Source organism: Bombina bombina, chromosome 5 (genome assembly GCF_027579735.1).
Source record: "Bombina bombina isolate aBomBom1 chromosome 5, aBomBom1.pri, whole genome shotgun sequence".
NCBI lineage: Eukaryota > Metazoa > Chordata > Amphibia > Anura > Bombinatoridae > Bombina > Bombina bombina.
In genome coordinates this window covers 802,721,424-802,741,292 of record NC_069503.1, presented here as the reverse complement: position 1 = coordinate 802,741,292, position 19,869 = coordinate 802,721,424, and the positions used below count along the sequence as shown (strand labels likewise).

General features: G+C 39.8%; 1 protein-coding gene across 1 annotated transcript in view; it reads left to right on the top strand.

Moving 5' to 3' along the window:
* CEP192 (centrosomal protein 192) overlaps window positions 1-19,869 on the top strand; it is a 1,162,204-nt gene that overhangs the window by 568,696 nt on the left and 573,639 nt on the right. Inside the window, exons 22-24 of the mRNA XM_053715857.1 lie at window positions 3,617-3,847; window positions 9,539-9,664; window positions 9,748-9,879. Of these exons, the coding sequence (XP_053571832.1) occupies window positions 3,617-3,847; window positions 9,539-9,664; window positions 9,748-9,879 (489 nt within the window). The remainder of the gene's footprint in view (window positions 1-3,616; window positions 3,848-9,538; window positions 9,665-9,747; window positions 9,880-19,869) is intronic.

Here is a 19,869-nt window from a genome sequence, read left to right as displayed (position 1 = left end):
AGTCACCATTTTGAAAGTTGGCATTCTTAAAAAACGATTCAAAATTTTCAAATCCAGAACTGGCCTGAATGAATTTTCTTTCTTTGGGACAATGAATAGATTTGAATAAAACCCCAGCCCCTGTTCCTGAAACGGAACTGGTATAATTACCCCTTAAAGCTCTAGATCTTAAACACACTTCAAAAAAGCCTGATCCTTCACTGGATTTGCTGGACGTGTGAGAGAAAAAATCTCACAGGAGGTCTTACTCTGAATCCTATTCAATACCTTTGAGAGACAATATTTTTAATCCATTGATTTTGGATAGAATCTGCCCAAATGTTTTTGAAACATTTTAATCTGCCCCCCCACCAGCTGAGCTGGAATGAGGGCCGCATCTTCATGCAGACTTGGGGGCTGGCTTTGGTTTCTTAAACGGCTTGGATTTATTCCAACTTGAAGGTTTCCAATTGGAACCAAATTCTTTGGGGGGAAGGATTGGCTTTCTGTTCCTTATTCTGTAGAAAAGAACGAAAAAGATTAGAAGCTTTAGATTTACCCCTAGATCTCTTATCCTGAGGTTAAAAAAACTCCCTCCCCCCCCAGTGACAGTTGAAATAATTGAATCCAACTGAGAACCAAATAATTGTTACCTTGGAAAGAAAGAGATAGTAATCTAGACTTAGATACCATGTCGGCATTCCAATATTTGAGCCACAAAGCTCTTCTAGCTAAAATGGCTAAAGACATAGATCTAACATCAATTTTGATGATATCAAAAATGGCATCACAGATAAAATGATTAGCATGTTGAAGCAAGCAAACAATGGTATGCAAATCAGTAACTGTTTCCTGTTGCGCTAAGCCTTCCAACCAAAAAGTTGATGCAGCTGCAACATCAGCCATAGAAATGTCAGGACTTAGAAGATAGCCAGAATATAAATAAGCTTTCCTTAGATAAGATTCAAGTTTCATATCTAAAGGGTCCTTAAAGGAAGTACTATCTTTCCATAGGGATAGTAGTACATTTGGCAAGAGTATAAATAGCCCCATCAACTTTGGAGATTTTTTTCCCAAAACTCCAATCTAGCTGCTTGGCAAAGGACACAACTTCTTAAACCTAGAAGAAGGAATAAAAAGTACCACCAGGCCTTTTTCATTCCTTAGAAATCATATCAGAAATAGCATCAGGAACTGGAAAAACCTCTGGAATTTAAATGTTTACTAGTTTTAGTATCAAGAGGACTAGTTTCCTCAATATCCAAGTAATCAACACCTCTTTTAGTATCAAGAGGACTAATTTCCTCAATAGCCAGAGTAATCAACACCTCTTTTAACAAGGAACGAATATACTCCATCTTAAAGAGATAAGTAGATTTGTCAGTGTCAATATCTGAGGAAGGATCTTCTGAATCCGATAGATCTCATCAGAGGAGGATAATTCAGTATTTTGTCGGTCATTTGAAATTTCATCAACTTTATGAGAAGTTTTAAAAGACCTTTTACGTTTAATTGAATGGCTGAATAGCAGAGAAAGCCTTCCGAATCGCATCAGCAATAAAATCTTTTATATTCACAGGGATATAATGTACATTAGATGTTCAAGGAACAGGCATTGTACTAGTACTGATGGATACATTCTCTGCATGTAAAAGCTTATGACAACTCTTACATACCACAGCTGGAGATATGATCTCCACTAACTTGCAACAGATACACTTAGCTTTGGTAGAACTGTTATCAGGCAGCAGGGATCCAACAGTGGTTTCTGAGACAGGATCAGATTGAGAGATCTTGCAAATGTAAGAGAAAAAAAACATATAAAGCTAAATTATGAATTTCCTTATATGGCAATTTCAGGAATAGGAAAAAAATGCAAATAGCATAGCCCTCTGAGCATAGAAAAAGGCAGTAGGCATATAGGAAGTGGGGTTCAAATAATTAAATTTGGCGCCAAGTATGACGCACAACGCAAAATAAAATTTGACGCTAACAACATCCAGAAATGACGCGACTCGCATCCTGGCAGACACAACCCTGTGCAAGGAAACCTAGCGACAACTAAGACGCTGGAAATGACGAATTTGCAACACCAAACGTACCTTCGCACCAAAAAAATTCTCTCGCCAAGAATGACGCAATAAATATCAGCATTTTGCGACCTCGTGGGCCTAATTTTGCCCGTGAAAATTAATGAATAAAAAGTCAATTTGAAAAAGACTATACCCCAGGTAAGAAAAAAATAACTTCCTAAATGATTTATCAATTTTGAAACTGATAGTCTAAAAAATGAAATCTGCATAAACCTGACTCATGACAAATAGAAGTACAATACATATATTTAGAACTTTATATTAATACATAAAGTGTCAAACCATATCTGAGTGTCTTAGTTAATGAAAAGATACTTACCGAAAGACACCCATCAGCATATAGCCAAACCAGTACTGAAACAGTAACAGTAGAGGTAATGGAATATGAGAGTATATCCTCGATCTGAAAAGGGAGGTAGGAGATGAATCTCTACGACCGATAACAGAGAACCTTTGAAAAGATTCCTGTGAGGAAAAATAATAAAATCAATAGGTGATGCTCTCTTCACATCCCTCTTACATTCACTGTACCCTGACAGGAATCGTGCTTCAAAATGCTGAGAAGCGTATATCGCAGAAGAAAATCGAGCACAAACTTACTTCACCACCTCCATAGGGAGGCAAAGTTTGTAAAAACTGAATTGTGGGTGTGGTGAGGGGTCTATTTATAGGCATTTTGAGGTTTGGGAAACTTTGCCCCTCCTGGTAGGATGGTATATCCCATACGTCACTAGCTCATAAACTCTTGCCAATTATATGAAAGAAAAATATTATATCTTTAATAATAGTTTTTTTTTATACCTCTGAATCCAAGGAATGGATACAAAGCCTTACAAGCTTTCTGTCAGATTAAAGGGACAGTTCATCCAAAAAACATTCTCCCATTTAAATTGTTCCCAAATATCCATTTTACCTGCTCAAGTGTATTAAATAGTTTACAAGTAGCTCCTTTAACCCTATTTTGGCCTTTGAAATAGGTGATTTAGCTGCTTGTATCCCAACCAATTATTGAAGGTTTTGATACTGGAGTCTCAGCTATTGAATAGCCTATGTAAACACAGCCAGCAGAAGAAATGACACTCCCAGTGGAGTACAGGATAGTTAATAACATAATTGTCCATTGTTCTCTTTATGTATTGAGCTTTAGTTTTCCAGACAAATATAAGATAAGGAAGCAAGTGTGTGTACACAAAGTGATAACATAATGAGATATTTTACCTGAAGCTCAACCCATTGTAATAGGCTGTGGTTTTAAAGCACAAATCCAGCTACTTCATATACACAAATAAACCTGAAAATGCAATTTCTCATACATTTTATACTCTGCAGCTGGTATAACAATTCATTAAAAAAAACTATTTTACTGTGTACTGTTCCTTTTAAGTACTACTTCATATTTACTGATATATTGATTAAATGAATGAGAGCTTAATCTTGCTAGAGGTATGAGCTTTAGATTATTGGGCCCCTAAATTTTCTGTTGGAAAAAAAAAAAATTATGCGATTTCAAACAGTGTAAAATATTTTTGATTTTGTTTTTTTAGGTGGATCCCACAGCCTACCAATGCCTAGTTTTTAAAAACAAAACCATTATTGGACCACGAACAGCAGAAGACCTAAAGATTTTATTTTTACCTCAAAGAGCTGGGCTTTTCCAATGTGTGCTAAATGTGTCCTCTTGGCCTGTGTCTGCAGATTCACAAACGGTTGTAAGATCAGAAGCCTTAGCTGCCAAAGTTCTTTTAACAGCAGTTTCAGAAAATCCTTCTATTGAGGTAATTACAGTCACTTAAAAGAGAATGCAGAATGTTTATTGAAAGAACTGAGCATGTATTATATTTTCCTTCCTTAAGGCAGGGAGAGTCCACAACTTTATTCCTTACAGTTGGGATATACAACACCTGGCCACCAGGAGGAGGCAAAGACACCCCAGCACAAAGGCTTAAATATCCCTCCCACTTCCCCTGTCCCCCAGTCATCCTTTGACTTTCATCACTATTGGAGGTGGCAGAGAAGTGTCAGAATATTTGGATAGTTCTATATGGTTATAGAACTATCCAAATGGTTATGTTTCCTTTTGAGAGTTTTATGTAATCATGTCAACCTTTCAGTGAGAGTATTGATGAGTTAGTCTGGAGATGCAGGGAAAGTTTTTCTGCGAACCCATCCAGACTGTCGCTAACGGCTCCTGAGCAATCAGTGTTGACGAGTTTCACTGCTTGCTGTTAAACACTCAAGTCTATGTCAGAAGCCCTGCTGCTAGATTGTCACACTTGAGAAGTTGTGCCTGTTCCACAGCATGGATCCTGGAGGGTAAGACCGTTTTTTTTATCTATACATTTTAAAACGCTATACACAGTGTGGCTCCTTTATACCTCGATATGATCAAGGGTTAATATCTCGTGCAGGGAGATTATTTGAACAGTTTGGGGATTTAGATCTGCTTAGTGTGTTTTTTTAGGCTCATAGGCTGTGTGTTTTTGGCTTGGAATAAACAGATTTCACTTTCGTTTTTGTAGTATTGCGCAGCTCATAATAGCTTGGCACCGTTTTTAAGAGCAGGGGAAGTCCTGTCTAACATACCACATGACCGGGTGCGGTCTCTTTCATTTCTTAAGATTCTGCTGCAGACATCACTCCTGAGGGAGAGCGTTTTCTCTGTTAGCTGTCTGGGTCTAGGAAGTGGTGAGTGCCCCAGCCATTGGGAGTATTAAGGTGCCATGTTTTTTTATAAAAATAAATAAAATGAAAGCGTTTTTTTTATTTTCCTTCTGTGGGTTTATACAAAGCTATGGAAGACTCTGATACTACATTAGAAGGTTCCGGCCCTTCTGTACTGATTAATAATTCCTGTTTATATTGTGAGGAGGCTGTGGTTTGCCTGCCTGCTCAATGTTGTTCCATTTGCCTAAACACTGTTCTACAGTCTAAGAAGGGAGACAAGCCTGCTAATACTCAGAGCGTTATTAGCCCTTCTGAGCTGTCTGCTTCTCAGGAATCTGGGTCCCGAGAAATTACTACCCCCTCTACTTTACCCGCTCCACATGCAGTTCCCTGCGGCTCATCTAATCCTGCATCTGGAGGGTTTTTTTTTCCAGCGGACTTTACTGCGCATTTACAATCGGCAGTGCCTGTGGCCCTGAGTGCCTTACCTCACTCTAACAAACGCAAGACAAAGGTTAAACATAGTTCTCCTGACCTAGGGTCATCTAAATATTTGTCAGCTTTAGCTACTATATCCCAGCTATCCGAGGATAAGTTAACCTCTGTAGCTGCAGAGGGTGAACTTTCTGAGTCGGAGACTTCAGTTACTAAACCTCCTTTAGCAGAGGAACCCTCCTTTTAGAATTAAAATTGAGCATCTGCGTTTTTTTATTAAAGGAATTTCTGTCTATGCTAGAGGCTCCAGAGGCTACTCTCCCTGCAGAACCTAAGATCCATAAATTAGACAGGGTTTACAAAGATAGGAAGGTCCCTCTGACTTTTCCTGTGCCAGTTAAGATGGCAAACATTATTAGTAATGAATGGGAAAGAGTAGGAACTTCTTTTACCCCCTCGTCTACTTTAAAAAAATGATTCCCTGACTCTCAATTAGTTTTGTGAGGCTCCATCCCGAAGGTGGATGGTGCTATCTCCACGCTGGCAAAGCATACTACTATCCCTCTGGAGGATAGTTTTTCTTTTAGAGAGCCTATGGCTAAAAAAAATGGAAACTTTTCTGAGGAAGATGTTTCAACATACAGGGTTTTTATTTCAACCAGCGGCGGCTATAGCCGTGGTTGCTGGAGCAGCTACCTACTAGTGCAACACTCTGTCGGAGCTCATTGAGGTGGAGACTCCATTCGAGGATATTTTTGAGAGAATTAAGGCACTGAGAATTGCTAACTCCATCTGTGACGTGAATATGCAGATTATTCTCATTAATGCAAAGTCTGCTGGCTTTGCGGTTCTTGCCCGCCGGGCTCTCTGGTTGAAGTCTTGGTCTGCAGATATGACTTTTAAATCCAGACTACTTTCTCTTCCCTTCAAGGGGAAGAATTTTTTCGGTCCAGGGCTGGACTCCATTATCTCTACGGTTACCGCAAGATAAGAAAAATAGGCCTAAGGGACAGCAACTGTCTAATTTTCGTTCCTTTCGTGCTGACAAGTCACAACGACAGCAGTCCTCTTCCAAGTCCGAGCAGCACAAGAGTACTTAGAAGCCTGCTTACTCCTGAAACAAGTCCAAACAGACTAAGAAGCCCGCCGAGAACAAATCGCATGAAGGTGCTTCCTCCGATCCGGGATCGGATCGAGTAGGGGACAGACTGTCTCTTTTTTTCAGACGCTTGGTTCCTGGATGTACAGGATCCTTGGGTCCTGGAGGTTGTATCTCAAGGATACAGGATAGGATTCAAGTCTCATTCTCCCAGTGATTCTTACTCTTCAGTCTTTCAACAAGTCAAGAAAAGAGGGCTGCCTTCTTAGGTTGCGTACGGGATCTCTCCTCTCTAGGAGTAATTGTCCCGGTACCTACAGCAGAAAGAGGTTTGGGGTTTATTCCATCCTTTTAGTGGTTCCAAAGGAGGAGGGAACTTTCCGTCCAATTCTGGACCTAAAGTGCCTAAACAAGTTTCGGAGTGTTTCCTCTTTCAAGATGGAAACAATACGGTCAATCCTTCCTCTGGTTCAGGAAGGACAGTTTATGACCACAATAGACCTGAAGGATGCATACCTTCATGTTCCGATTCACAGGGAACATTTTCAGTTCCTGAGGTTTGCTTTTCTGGACCAGCACTTCCAGTTCATAGCTCTTCTGTTTGGCCTAGCTACTGCTCCAATGATATTTACAAAGGTTCTGGGGGCTCTTCTTGTTGTTGCCAGAACAGAAGGTATTGCAGTAGTGCCTTACCGGGACGATATCTTGGTACAGGCACCATCTTTTCGTCTAGCAAAAGAACATTCGGAGCCCCTTCTTAGTCTTCTTCGATCACATGAATGGAATATAAACTTGGAAAAGAGTTCTCTTACTCCAAATACAAGGTTGAATTTCCTGGGAAATATAATAAACTCCCTATCTATGAGACTATTCCTCACAGATCAGAGAAGTTGCAAGCTAACTTCTGCATGTCTTGCCCTCCAGGCCTCCTTGAGAACCTCAGTGGCTCAGTGTATGAAGGTGATCAGACTCATGGTGTTCTGCATGGACAATCATTCCTTTTGCCAGATTCCATCTCGGATCCTTACAACTATGCATGCTGAGACAATGGAACGGCGACCATTCAGATCTGTCTCAACAGATTGTGCTGAACAGTCTGTCGAAAGACTTGCTCTCCTGGTGGCTCTGTCCAGATCATCTGTCCCAAGGCACCTGCTTCTTGAGATCGTCCTGGGAGATTGTGACCACAGACGCAAGCCTTCTGGCTTGGGAACCATTTAGGGTGCCAAGAAGGCACAAGGTCTATGGACTCAGGAGTTGTTCCCCCTTCCGATCAATATTTTGGAACTCAGGGCAATCTTCAATGCCTTGAGGGTTTGGCCCCTTCTGGGTTTGTTCCAGTTTATCAGATTCTAATTAGACAATATAACCTTGGTTGCCTAAATCAACCGTCAAAGGGGAACGTGAAGTTCTTTGGCGATGAGAGAAGTATCTCAGATACTAGAGTGGGCGGAGACTCACAAATGTACGCTGTCAGCGATCCACATTCCGGGTGTGGACAACTGGAAAGAGGACTTCTTTAGCAGGCAATCCTTTCACCCAGGGGAATGTTCTCTTCACTCCAAGGTGTTTGCAGAGCTATGCAGCGAGTGGGGGACGCCAGAGATAGATCTCATGGCATCCCGTCTCAATACCAAGCTACCCAGGTACAAGTCGAGCTTGAGGGATCCTCAGGCGGAATTGATAGATGCCCTATCGGTAATGTGGAGGTTCAGTCTCATATAGCTTTTTCCTCCATTACCGCTTCTCCCTTGTGTGGTGGCTCGCATCAAGCAGGAGCGAGCATCTGTGATTCTGATTGCTCCGTCGTGACTGTGATGGACGTGGTTTGCAGATCTGTTGGGGATGTCCTCATTGTGGGTGGAGGTTACCTTGTTGCAGAGATCTGCTGATACAGGTTCCTTTCTTTCATCAAAATCTAGATTCTCTGAGGCTGACTGCCATCGACACACTGGTTCAAACTCGTAAGCTAGTTACTCATCGTATCTACCATATAATGTGGAGGACTTGTACTGGTGTGAAGTTCGTGGCTTTTCCTGGCATAAAGTTAAGGTTGCCAGAAGAGGGTTTATCTGCTAGTTTCCTTAAGGGACAGATATCTGCCCTGTTGGTGTTACTGCACAAAAGAGTGTCTGCCCTTCCGAATGTGCAGTCCTTTAAGGCTCTGGCTAGGATCAGACCCGTGTTTAGATCTGGGGCTCCGCCATAGAGCCTCAATCTTGTTTTTAATGTTTTGCATCAGGCTCAGTTTGAGCCTATGCATACGGTTGACATTAAATTGTTATCTTGGAAGATTTTTTTTTTGTTGGCTGTTGCCTCTGCGAACAGAGTTTCTGAGATTTTTGCTTTGCAATGTGATCCCTCTTATCTGTTTTTCATGCTGATAAGGCAGTTTTACACACTAAACTAGGGTTCCTCCCTAAGGTGGTGTTGCATCGTAACATTAATCAAGAAATTGTTGTTACTTCCTTATGTCCTAATTCTTCTTCAGCGAAGGAACGTCTGCTTCACAATCTAGATGTGGTGCTTGCCTTGAAGTTCTATCTTCAGTCTACTAAGGAATTCAGACATTCTTCCTCTTTGTCATCTATACAGGGAAGCGTATAGAGGAGTGTCATCCAGTTAGCTTATGAGACAGCGGGATGACAGCCTCCTGAGAGGATAACGGCTCAATCCACTAGAGCAGTGGCTTCCTCTTGGGCTTTTAAGAACGAAGCCTCAATGGATCAGATTTGTAAGGCAGCTACCTGGTCCTCCTTACACACTTTTTCTAAATTTTACAGGTTTGATGTGTTTGCTTCGACTGAAGCAGCTTTCGGGAGAAAAGTTTTGCAGTCTGTGGTGCCCTCAGATTAGGGTCTACCTCTCTTTTCTGTTTGCACCCGTTATTCATTCAGTGTTCTCTGGAACTTGGGTATAGTTTTCCCAGTAGTAAGTAATGAAGTTGTGGACTCTCCCTGCCTTATGGAAGGAAAACATAATTTATGCTTACAAGATAAATTCCTTTCCTTCCTGGCAGGGAGAGTCCACGACCCCGCCCCTTTTTATACCCTGATATTACTCCTACTTTTCCGTGTTCCCTCTGCAAAATCACTGGGGTATAGGGGATGTGTGAGGGATATTTAAGCCTTTGACGGGGGTGTCTGTCTCCTCCTGGTGGCCAGTTGTTGTATTTCCCAACAGTAAGGAATGAAGTCGTGGAATCTCCCTGCCAGGGAGGAAAGGAATTTATCTGGTAAGCATAAATAGTTTTTTTTTTTCATTCTAGATTGAAACAGGGAAGACAGGTTGTTTAGATTTTGGTGACCTTTCATCTGGCAGTTGGAAGACTCTTCCACTAAAGATATTAAATAAAACACATGCAACTTTGCCAATCAGGCTTATCATTAGTGCTGTGAGTATACACAAAGTAATAAAAACTATTTTATTTGGAAGCATAGCTTTGTACATAACTACACTTCTTTTTAATAATTTTAGAATGCTACAGCATGGCGCTGTTTCACATTTTCCAAAGATCCTACAAACCATTCCCTACATATGGATGTAATGTCAAAGATGTCTTCTCCCTCTGTTTTAAGCCATGTATTGCATGCAAGCTGTGACGGCCAGGTAAAATTCTAACATTTATTTTAATTTGTCAAGTTAAAGGAACCGTAAACGCCTCAAGTTTTTTTTATTATAAAATGTTTAGTTGATAAAACTACATTGCAATATATTTTCATTATTTATTATGCCCTTTTCCCATGTAATTTAGCTCTGACAGTTGAGCTATTTATATTAACCAGAACTTGCAATACACCCTGCTGATGTATCAAGGCTTGTCCTGCTACATATCTATCCATAATTGGCTTTATCAGATAACTGCAAAACAATTCCCTTTATACTAACTTTGACAGTGACAAGCCTTTTTGTGTGGACTAAAGACTAGATTGTCTCCTTCAAGTAAGGTAAATAGTGGGTGGAGTTTAGGTATTGAAAAATAATTCCAGTAAAACACAACAGAAATGTCTTGTAGTTACAAAGTGTTTGCTGTCTCTTTTAAGGCTTTCCTTTAGTGTAGATGCTAATTTCTTTCATACAGGGGTTGAGTCCACGATCCATTAGTCCTGGGAATTACTCTTTCCTGACGCTAGGAGGCAAAGATTCCCAAACCCCAAGAACTCTCTAAAACCCCTACCACCTCACTGGAATTTCAGTCTGGCCTTTGCTTCCGCTGGAGGTGGTTGTAGAATGAAGATGTGCATTCAGTTCTTCAGTGAGAGGGGTTCTCTTAACCAAGTTGAGAGTAATTTCACCTCATAGTACAGTGAATGTTGAAGGGATGTATTTGGAGTATAGGAAGCAGGATATATTTCACCTATTGAGATTTAGTTACAAGCCTTTCCACAAATGTCGCAGGGACTTGTTCTTGGCCTCCTTATGCTTTTTTAGGTTTCAGCAGTGGTTTTGGCTTCCCACTGGTTTCAGTGCCTTTTGGTAAGTACTTTTATTTTTGTTTTATTTATGACCCCAGATTGACGCACACCTCCTGGCTAATGTATGCTATTTAGATAACTGGTGTCTTGTGTACTACCATATCTCTGCCTTTATAATTTTTTTCATTTTCTAAGGTTTTTTAAAAGTTATTTTCAAAGGGGGTTTAAGTGTTTCCTTTCTGTAAAGCTTCTTTAATGGTGATATTATGGTTTAGCTCTATGCTAGTTTTCTGCAGTTCTGTGTAAGTTTCTTCCAGTTATTGAGCTTTCTGATTTTTTTCTTAAATCTGCCTTAAAAGCCGGGTCATTTGAGCACTTTCCTACAAGTGTCTATAGTATTTAGAAGTTAAGATGTTTATATCCATCTTATTTATGGTATATATGTACTAATAATCTAATTCATTCTGACCTAACGCCACTCTTGCTTCTAAGAGTGTTACCACTCCTCCTGTTTGTCTCTTACAGGAGAATTCTGCTGATTCCTGGAATCAAGGATTTTATACTGTCGTCTCTGTCTGAAATGTTGGTGGCCATCCTTCCTTCAAGTAAGCAATAAAGAATGTTTCTAGTCTTGGAACTGCTATGTCCTCAGAAGAAGTGTGGTTCTGTTGATAAGGGGTCTACCTCTGATTATGAATCTGAAATACATACTCATTTGTTTAAATTGAGCAAATTTGTTCTCTTTTTAAAGAAAATTTATTTACTTTAGAGGTTAAGGCCCTGAAGTAAATGGGACGAGTTAGTTAACTGTTTTTATACCTATGGTAAAAAAGTCCCTGATGTATTTCCTATCCCTGATGCGGTCTGAGATTATTTCCATAGAATGGGCTAAATCAGGTATTTGTTTTAATCCTTCTGAAAGGTTTAAGACAATGTGTCCTTCTCCAGCTTTTAATGTTGAATTTTGGGAAACTATTCTCAAAATGGATGGAGCTATTTTGACAAACGTTTTATTACTTTGGAAGTTAGTATCCTTCCATAGGAGGGTTTTTTAAGCAAGCAGGTTATCTGTTTAGGTCAACAGAATCTATCTCTGATATGGCTGCTGTTTCTTTTTGGGCAGTTTTCTGTCTATTCTGCTAATAGTCCCCTTCTTGAGGTTGCTAAAATGTGCTAATGCTTTCATTTGTTGTCATTAAGTTTTAAACTAAAGTTTTTCTTTGGTAGTACTTTCTAAAGGCTTTATTTTTTTAAGTTTGGGTCTGCTGATATAGTTTATAATCTAGACATTTAGCTCTTTCTTTAAGGGAAATATGTTTTTTGGTTCTGGTTTGGATTCTATTATTTGTAATGTGATAGAAGGTTAAGGAGCTCAGGACTAGAAGTCCAAGGGTAAATTTTAACCTCCTAATTGTTTTTGTCCCTTTCCTCTGAACAGGGCACAGACATCTGATTCTTTCACTCTGAAGCAGGTTCCTCTGGTTCTAACTGAAACATGTCTGAGCAGTCCAATAAATCTACTCACTTATCTGTGTTTGCTTAAACGTGCGTCCCTTGATCCTGAGACTCTGGGAGGGGCAGATTAAGCTTCTTTCAGGAAGTTTGGCTTGAGTCTGTTTAGGATCCCTAGGTTCTAGATAGTCTTCCAGGGTTATTGAATAGGTTTCAGAATGAGGACTTCCACAGGAAGGTTTTCTCTTGTAAGATGTATCGAGTCCACGGATTCATCCTTTACTTGTGGGATATTCTCCTTCCCAACAGGAAGTGGCAAAGAGAGCACACAGCAGAGCTGTCCATATAGCTCCCCCTCTAGCTCCACCCCCCAGTCATTCTCTTTGCCGGCTCTAAGCAATCGGAAGGGTAAAGTGAATGTGGTGTTAGAATTGTAGTTTTTATTTTCTACAAGCAAGAGTTTGTTATTTTAAATGGTACCGGTGTGTACTATTTACTCTCTAGCAGATAGGAGATGAAGATTTCTGCAGGGAGGAAGATGATTTTAGCATGTTGTAACTAAAATCCACTGCTGTTCCCACGCAGGACTGAGATGTACATGAGAACTTCAGTTGGGGGGGAACGGTTTGCAGGTCAGGCTGCAATAAGGTATGTTCAGTCACTTATTTCTAGACAAGACTGTGATAATGCTAGAAAAGACTGTTAATATCCCCATGAGGGAAGGGTAAGCTATATTCAGAGACTAAGTATGGAATTTCAAGCTTGCATAACAGGACTAGTTTATGCTGGTTGACACTACTTCAGGGCAAACAGTTTTTATTGAAAAAATCGTTTTTTGAGACACTTTGAAGGTTCCTTTGGGTTTCTTTCAGGGGTTGTTACCCACATGGCTATTACTAAAACACTTGGGAGTGTTTCTTTAGGCCTCACAAGCACCGGAGTGAGGTGGGAGGGGCCAAATTTCGCGCCTCAGATGCGCAGTTATTTTGACTAGAAGTTCAGGCTGTTTTCACATTGAGGGTCCTGCTGCAGTTTGAGGGCCTATAAGAAGCTTTCCCCCACAAATATGGTACCTAAGAGCTGGTAGGGCCACAGCAGAGCTGTGGCAAGGTGCTGTAGTTTCTTTAACCGTTTTTTTGGCTTACTGTCGATCCGGTTTGAGCATTAAGGGGTTAATCGTTTTTATTGCTAGTTGTGCAATCTTACTAATGCTTTATGCACATACTGTAAAAATTTCGAAAAGTTTGCTGCATTTTTTCACTGTTTTGCAAAATTGTGTGCCTTTTTTATTTCTTAAAGGCACAGTAACGTTTTTTTCAAAGTGTGTTTTTATTTGATTAAAGTAATTTCCAAGCCTGTTTATGTTACTACTAGTCTGTTAAACATGTCTGACACCAAGGAAAATCCTTGTTCAATGTGTTTAGAAGCCATAGTGGAACCCCCTCTCAGAATGTGTCCCACTTGTAATGATATGTCTATACACTTTAAAGAACATATTGTTGCACTTAAAAATGTGGCCCAAGATGATTCTCAGACAGAAGGTAACGAGGTTAGCCCGTCAACCTCTCCCCAAGTGTCACAACCAGTTACGCCCGCTCAAGCGACGCCTAGCACCTCTAGTGCGTCTAACTCTTTTACCATGCAAGACTTGGCGGCAGTTATGAATAATACCCTCTCAGTGTTTTTATCTAAACTGCCTGTGTTACCTGCAAAGCGTGATAGCTCTGTTTTAAGAACAGATAATGAGCATTCTGACGCTTTAGTAGCCGTATCCGATATACCCTCACAACACTCTGAAGTGGGGGCGAGGGATGTGCTGTCTGAGGGAGAAATTTCTGATTCAGGAAAGGTTTCTCCTCAGACAGATTCAGATACATTGGCTTTTAAATTTAAACTAGAACACCTCCGCTTATTGCTCAAGGAGGTATTAGTTACTCTGGATGATTGCGACCCTATGGTGGTTCCAGAGAAATTGTGTAAAATGGACAAGTACCTAGAAGTTCCTGTTTACACTGATGTGTTCCCGGTCCCTAAGAGGATTGCGGATATTGTTAGTAGGGAGTGGGATAGACCAGGTATTCCCTTCGTTCCCCCTCCTGTTTTTAAGAAGATGTTCCCCATATCTTACCCCATGCAGGACTCGTGGCAGACGGTCCCTAAGGTGGAGGGGGCTGTTTCTTCACTTGCTAAACGCACAACTATACCAATTGAAGACAGTTGTGCTTTTAAAGACCCTATGGATAAAAAATTAGAGGGTCTACTTAAGAAAATTTTTGTTCAACAAGGTTTTTTTCTCCAACCTATTGCGTGCATTGTTCCTGTAACCACTGCAGCTGCTTTCTGGTTCGAGGCGCTGGAAGACGCGCTCCAGACAGAGACCTCATATGAGGACATTATGGACAGAATTAAGGCTCTTAAGCTGGCTAATTCTTTTATCACAGATGCCGCTTTCCAACTAGCTAAGTTAGCGGCAAAGAATTCAGGTTTCGCCATTTTGGCGTGCAGGGCGCTGTGGCTAAAGTCCTGGTCGGCCGATGTGTCGTCAAAATCCAAACTATTGAACATCCCTTTCAAAGGAAAGACCCTCTTCGGGCCTGAATTGAAAGAGATTATTTCAGAAATCACTGGGAGAATAGGCCATGCTCTCCCCCAGGACAAGTCCTTCAAGACAAAGAACAAACAAAATAATTTTCGTTCCTTTCGGAATTTCAGGAGCAGTCTCGCTTCATCCTCCCCTGCTGCAAAGCAAGAGGGTAACACTTCACAACCCAGGGCAGCCTGGAAACCTTACCAGGGCTGGAACAAGGGTAAACAGGCCAAGAAGCCTGCAGCTGCCTCCAAGACAGCATGATGGGGTAGCCCCAGATCTGGGACCGGATCTAGTAGGGGGCAGACTCTCTCTCTACACTCAGGCCTGGGCAAGAGACGTACACGATCCCTGGGCCTTAGAGATTGTATCCCAGGGATATCTTCTAGAATTCAAGGACTCCCCTCTAAGGGGAAGGTTCCACATTTCTCTTCTGTCTACAGACATGACAAAGAAAGAGGCGTACTTACGCTGTGTAGAAGACCTACATACAATGGGAGTGATCCACCCAGTTCCAATTGCGGAACAAGGGCTGGGTTTTACTCAAACCTGTTTGTGGTTCCCAAGAAAGAAGGAACTTTCAGACCAATCCTGGATCTCAATATTCTAAACAAATTCCTCAGAGTCCCATCATTCAAGATGCAGACCATTCGGACAATCTTACCTATGATCCAGGAGGGTCAATATATGACTACCGTGGATCTAAAGGATGCGTATCTACACATTCCTATCCACAAAGATCATCACCAGTTTCTCAGGTTCGCCTTTCTGGACAAGCATTATCAGTTTGTGGCTCTTCCTTTTGGGTTGGCCACTGCTCCCAGAATTTTCACAAAGGTGCTAGGGTCCCTCCTGGCGGTTCTAAGACCGCGGGGCATAGCAGTGGCGCCTTATCTAGACGACATCTTAATTCAGGCATCGGAAATTGTCTCACACGGAAATTGTATTGGCCTTTCTGAGGTCTCACGGGTAGAAGGTGAACATCAAAAAGAGCTTTGAAAAGTGTGGTGGGGGATAGTAGGAGTTAATCAGTAATTAGATGTTGTACCTTTTGTGTAAATCAAATATGGTATATAATATACCAATACTCAGTAATCACTTGTAATAATTATGGTGCACATCTAATGTGGATTCTTAGAGGGTAGAACTAAACAACTAGAAATACTAATTGTACAAGGAGATACACTTAGGATTATTAGAAAAGAATACCACAAAGAAAATTATTTCTTTAACTCCAAATAATCATATGAAATATGAGGATTGCTCTATTTGTTTAAAATGTTCCATTACATTCATACTTTAATACTTTATTGTTACGACTAGGAACAAACATTCACACAGAAGTAGCCTGAAAGAGTTAAAAACACTTGAACCTAGTTACATTAAATAGATATAGTCAGCAATGCTCTATGTATTTAGCCTGATGCCCACAATATTATTGTGCAAGATAAGCTAAGCCCTTACAATCCGAGGGCTATTTTACTTTTAAGTTTTTATGATTTTTTAAAGGTAAATAGTAGGCACCAGGTTTCAACAAATATATAGGTATATTCAAATTCTATTATTAACTAGGCAAGCAGTTAAAAAAGCGACAGACAGGAGAGAACTAGCTTCTCCTGCTGGACCCCTGACGCGCGTTTCACAGAACGCTTCCTCAGAGGGGGTGCGGGCCGCTGCTACTCGGCGTTATTTATGTTGGTGGTTGTCCCACCTCAAGCCCCTGATTCGATGTCCCTCTCCGTTTTAAAAGACTCTGATTGGATGCTCATTCTGTCAATCATATGAGTAGACAGTGACATCCGGTATTACGTAACGCGAAGAGGGCGTGTGAGTAGGGGGGCGTATGTGATGTCAGTAAAGGACCAATCAGCATTAAGTAAACAAGGGGTATGTGTGTTCAGTAGCAATGATTGGATGATCACTGCGGTTTGTAACATGAGGCATTGAGACTTAAGAATTACTTTGTATCATACCTTACTATTGCTTAATAGTAAATTATTGTGTCTTACCTCAATGGTATAATTAGGATCATGGTCTTTAAAGCAAATGCATAAAATCTGCGATTTATGTGCCGATGCACTACAGGATATAACGTGTTTATTCAGGGGTTGTAAGACAGACTGCCGCTTATAATGGCAGCATATTTGGGAAATACTAGAATGTCATAGTATTATTATTATGTGGATATGTTTATTTGTTAATATATAGATGGAAGTTGGAATAGCCGATCACGATATGGGATACAGTTTTATAATTTATACTGCTTTAGTTTCAATATAATGCAGATTAGTAGTTATACTTAGTAAGATAACGTGATTGGTATACTTAATGTATATTATGTAGATGGGACTCACAAGGAAAAATTGGTATGAACCCGGACAGCAAATAAAACCGGTTGCATATAGTTATGTATTGAATTTGGTACTATATTACATTGTTTTTATTTCCATCTATCGATGTATATCTAATTTTAGGCTAATGCACTGATAGTGGGATAGGACGTATCCTGTCGTTTGGTCTTGAATTAGACTATTTTATTTTAATCTCCTTATATATATATATATACACATAGAGAGATAATTTTTAAGCCAGTAAATACAAATTAATGAAGTTTAGTCTCGACTATAGATTCATATTTAGAATCCCAAGTGTGGTTTATTGTTAGAGAGTGGCTATAGTGCTATGTGACAAGGGGTGATAAGATTAAACACAGGAAATGTGATTTGTGAGGGATAAAACTGTATATAAATAAAAAAGTGGAAGGGAGATGAGGGAAAGGATTGAATAAATTATATACTTATTTATAATATCTTCCGAATGTGAGATAATATGATACAATGATCAGTCTGTACTGTGAAGGAGGGAAGTGTGTGATATTCTTCACTGAATGAAATGTGATATTTATAGTGGGAAGTGATGAGTTTTTGTTGTGAAGTGTTGTGTTGTGTTGTGGGGTTGGGCTAGAGGTGTACCCCTATTTTTTGAGCGAATAAAGTGGAGAAGATAGTGGCAAATTGTAAATACCAGTAAAAGAAAGGAGGCTAAGACTCGTATTGGTAATTAATTCTGTATGCTATTATAGTTGGTGTGTTATTTAACTGTGTATTGTGATACAGAGAAAATATATAGTTAATTCTTTGAAGTTAAGTCCCTAATCTTACATTTTTTAGATAATATCCCCTGTGTTTATACACTTATAATGGTTATTGTATTAACCAAGATGTTTAACAGTAATTATCCTATGTAGGTTGTTCTAATGATAACCTTAATGTGTGTTTTTTCCAAATTTAGGTGAGTATATAATATTGAAGACACAGTTTTGGATGAAGATGATTTTTTAACTTAAGGGTTAGATATATACAAAAAAATTGTTGAAGTCATTCATGCCAAACGGTTTAACCGCATTTAGGTGGTATATCCATTTGCACTCCATTTTTAGTAAGGCCTTTTCGATGTTACCACCTCTTATGCCAAGAGATGCTTTTTGGATCACAGTGTATTTTAGGTCCATAGGTGAACCATTGTGGTGTGATAAGAAATGTTTGGCCACAGAGGTGATTTTTTTACCTTTATCTTTATCTCTTTGGGCATATTTGATGTTATACACATGTTCCAAGATACGTGTTTTTATCTCCCTTGTTGTCATGCCAACGTATGCCATTTGGCAAGAGCAGTAGAGTGCATATATTACTCCTATCGTGGTGCAAGAGAAATGTGCTTGGAGGTTATATATTTGTCCTGTTTTTTTAGTTATTGTTTTTGTTTTCAGGACATACTTACAGGCAGAGCAGGTACCACATGGGTACATTCCTGGGTTTGTGTCTTTTTTCTTGGCAGTTCTTACGAAGTGACTAGATACCAGTTTGTCTCTCAAGTTGTTTGGTCTCTTATATCCTAATGAGACTCTGTCGCCTATTAATGGCTTAAGGGTTTCATCATTTTGGAGTATGTTCCAATGGTCATTAATGATTTTAATAACATGTGGCATCTGGGGGTTATATGTCGTAATGAGTCTAGGACATGACTCTTGGAGAGTTTTACTTTTTGGAATTAATAGTTCATCTCTACTTTTCCTGAGTGCTTTGTACTTAGCTCTCTTTATGGATTTCTTACTATATCCACGTGCCATTAGTCTTTGTGCTAAGGCTACACTTTCCTGTATGTAGATCTCATTGGTAGTGCAGTTCCGACGAAGTCTCAGAAATTCCCCGTATGGTATTGCTTTCAGGGTACTTGGAGAATGGGCACTGGAATGATGTAGAAGAGTGTTAGTTGATGTTTCTTTCCTAAACATCGTAGTATTGATGAATCCTTCATTGTTTTTGAATATTTTTAAATCCAAAAAGCATATCTCCTGCTGGCTAGCCTCAAAAGTTAATTTGATATTAAGATCATTTTTATTAATTCTCTTCATAAAGGTTTCAAGTTGTTCATATGACCCTTCCCAGATGAAAAGAACATCATCTATGTATCTTAACCACATTGGGATATGTTCAGTATATTTTTCGAGCTCATTAGAAAATACATAGAATAGTTCCCAGTAGCCAAGAAATAAATTCGCGTAAGTCGGCGCGCACGCTGTACCCATAGCGGTACCTTGGGTTTGCAAGTAATACCTGTCATTAAATGTGAAAAAGTTATGAGTCAGGACAAATTTCAAGAGTTGAATTATAAAGTCATTATGTAGATTGTTATCGTTATTATTTGAGGCCAAATAATATTTAATGGCTTTAATTCCATCTTCGTGTTTTATATTAGTATAAAGGGACTCGACGTCCGCTGTTACTAGCCACATATCCTCTGATAATTTGATGTTTTGTAACAGCTGCAGTACCTCCATTGTGTCACGTACATATGAGGGTATGCTTGTGAGATATTCCCTTAATCGCAAGTCTACAAATTTACTTGCATTTTCTGTTAAGTTGTCATTTCCTGACACAATAGGTCTTCCAGGAGGTATTGAGGGATTTTTGTGCACTTTCGGTAGAAAGTATAAAGTGGCTACTTTGGGGTTGTCCTTTATCAGATACTTTTTCTCTGAGTTAGATATTGTATTTGATTTCCAAGCACTTAATATCATCTTATTATATTGGGTAAGATATGAACTCTGCGGGTTAAATATCAACTGTTTGTAACAGGCAGAGT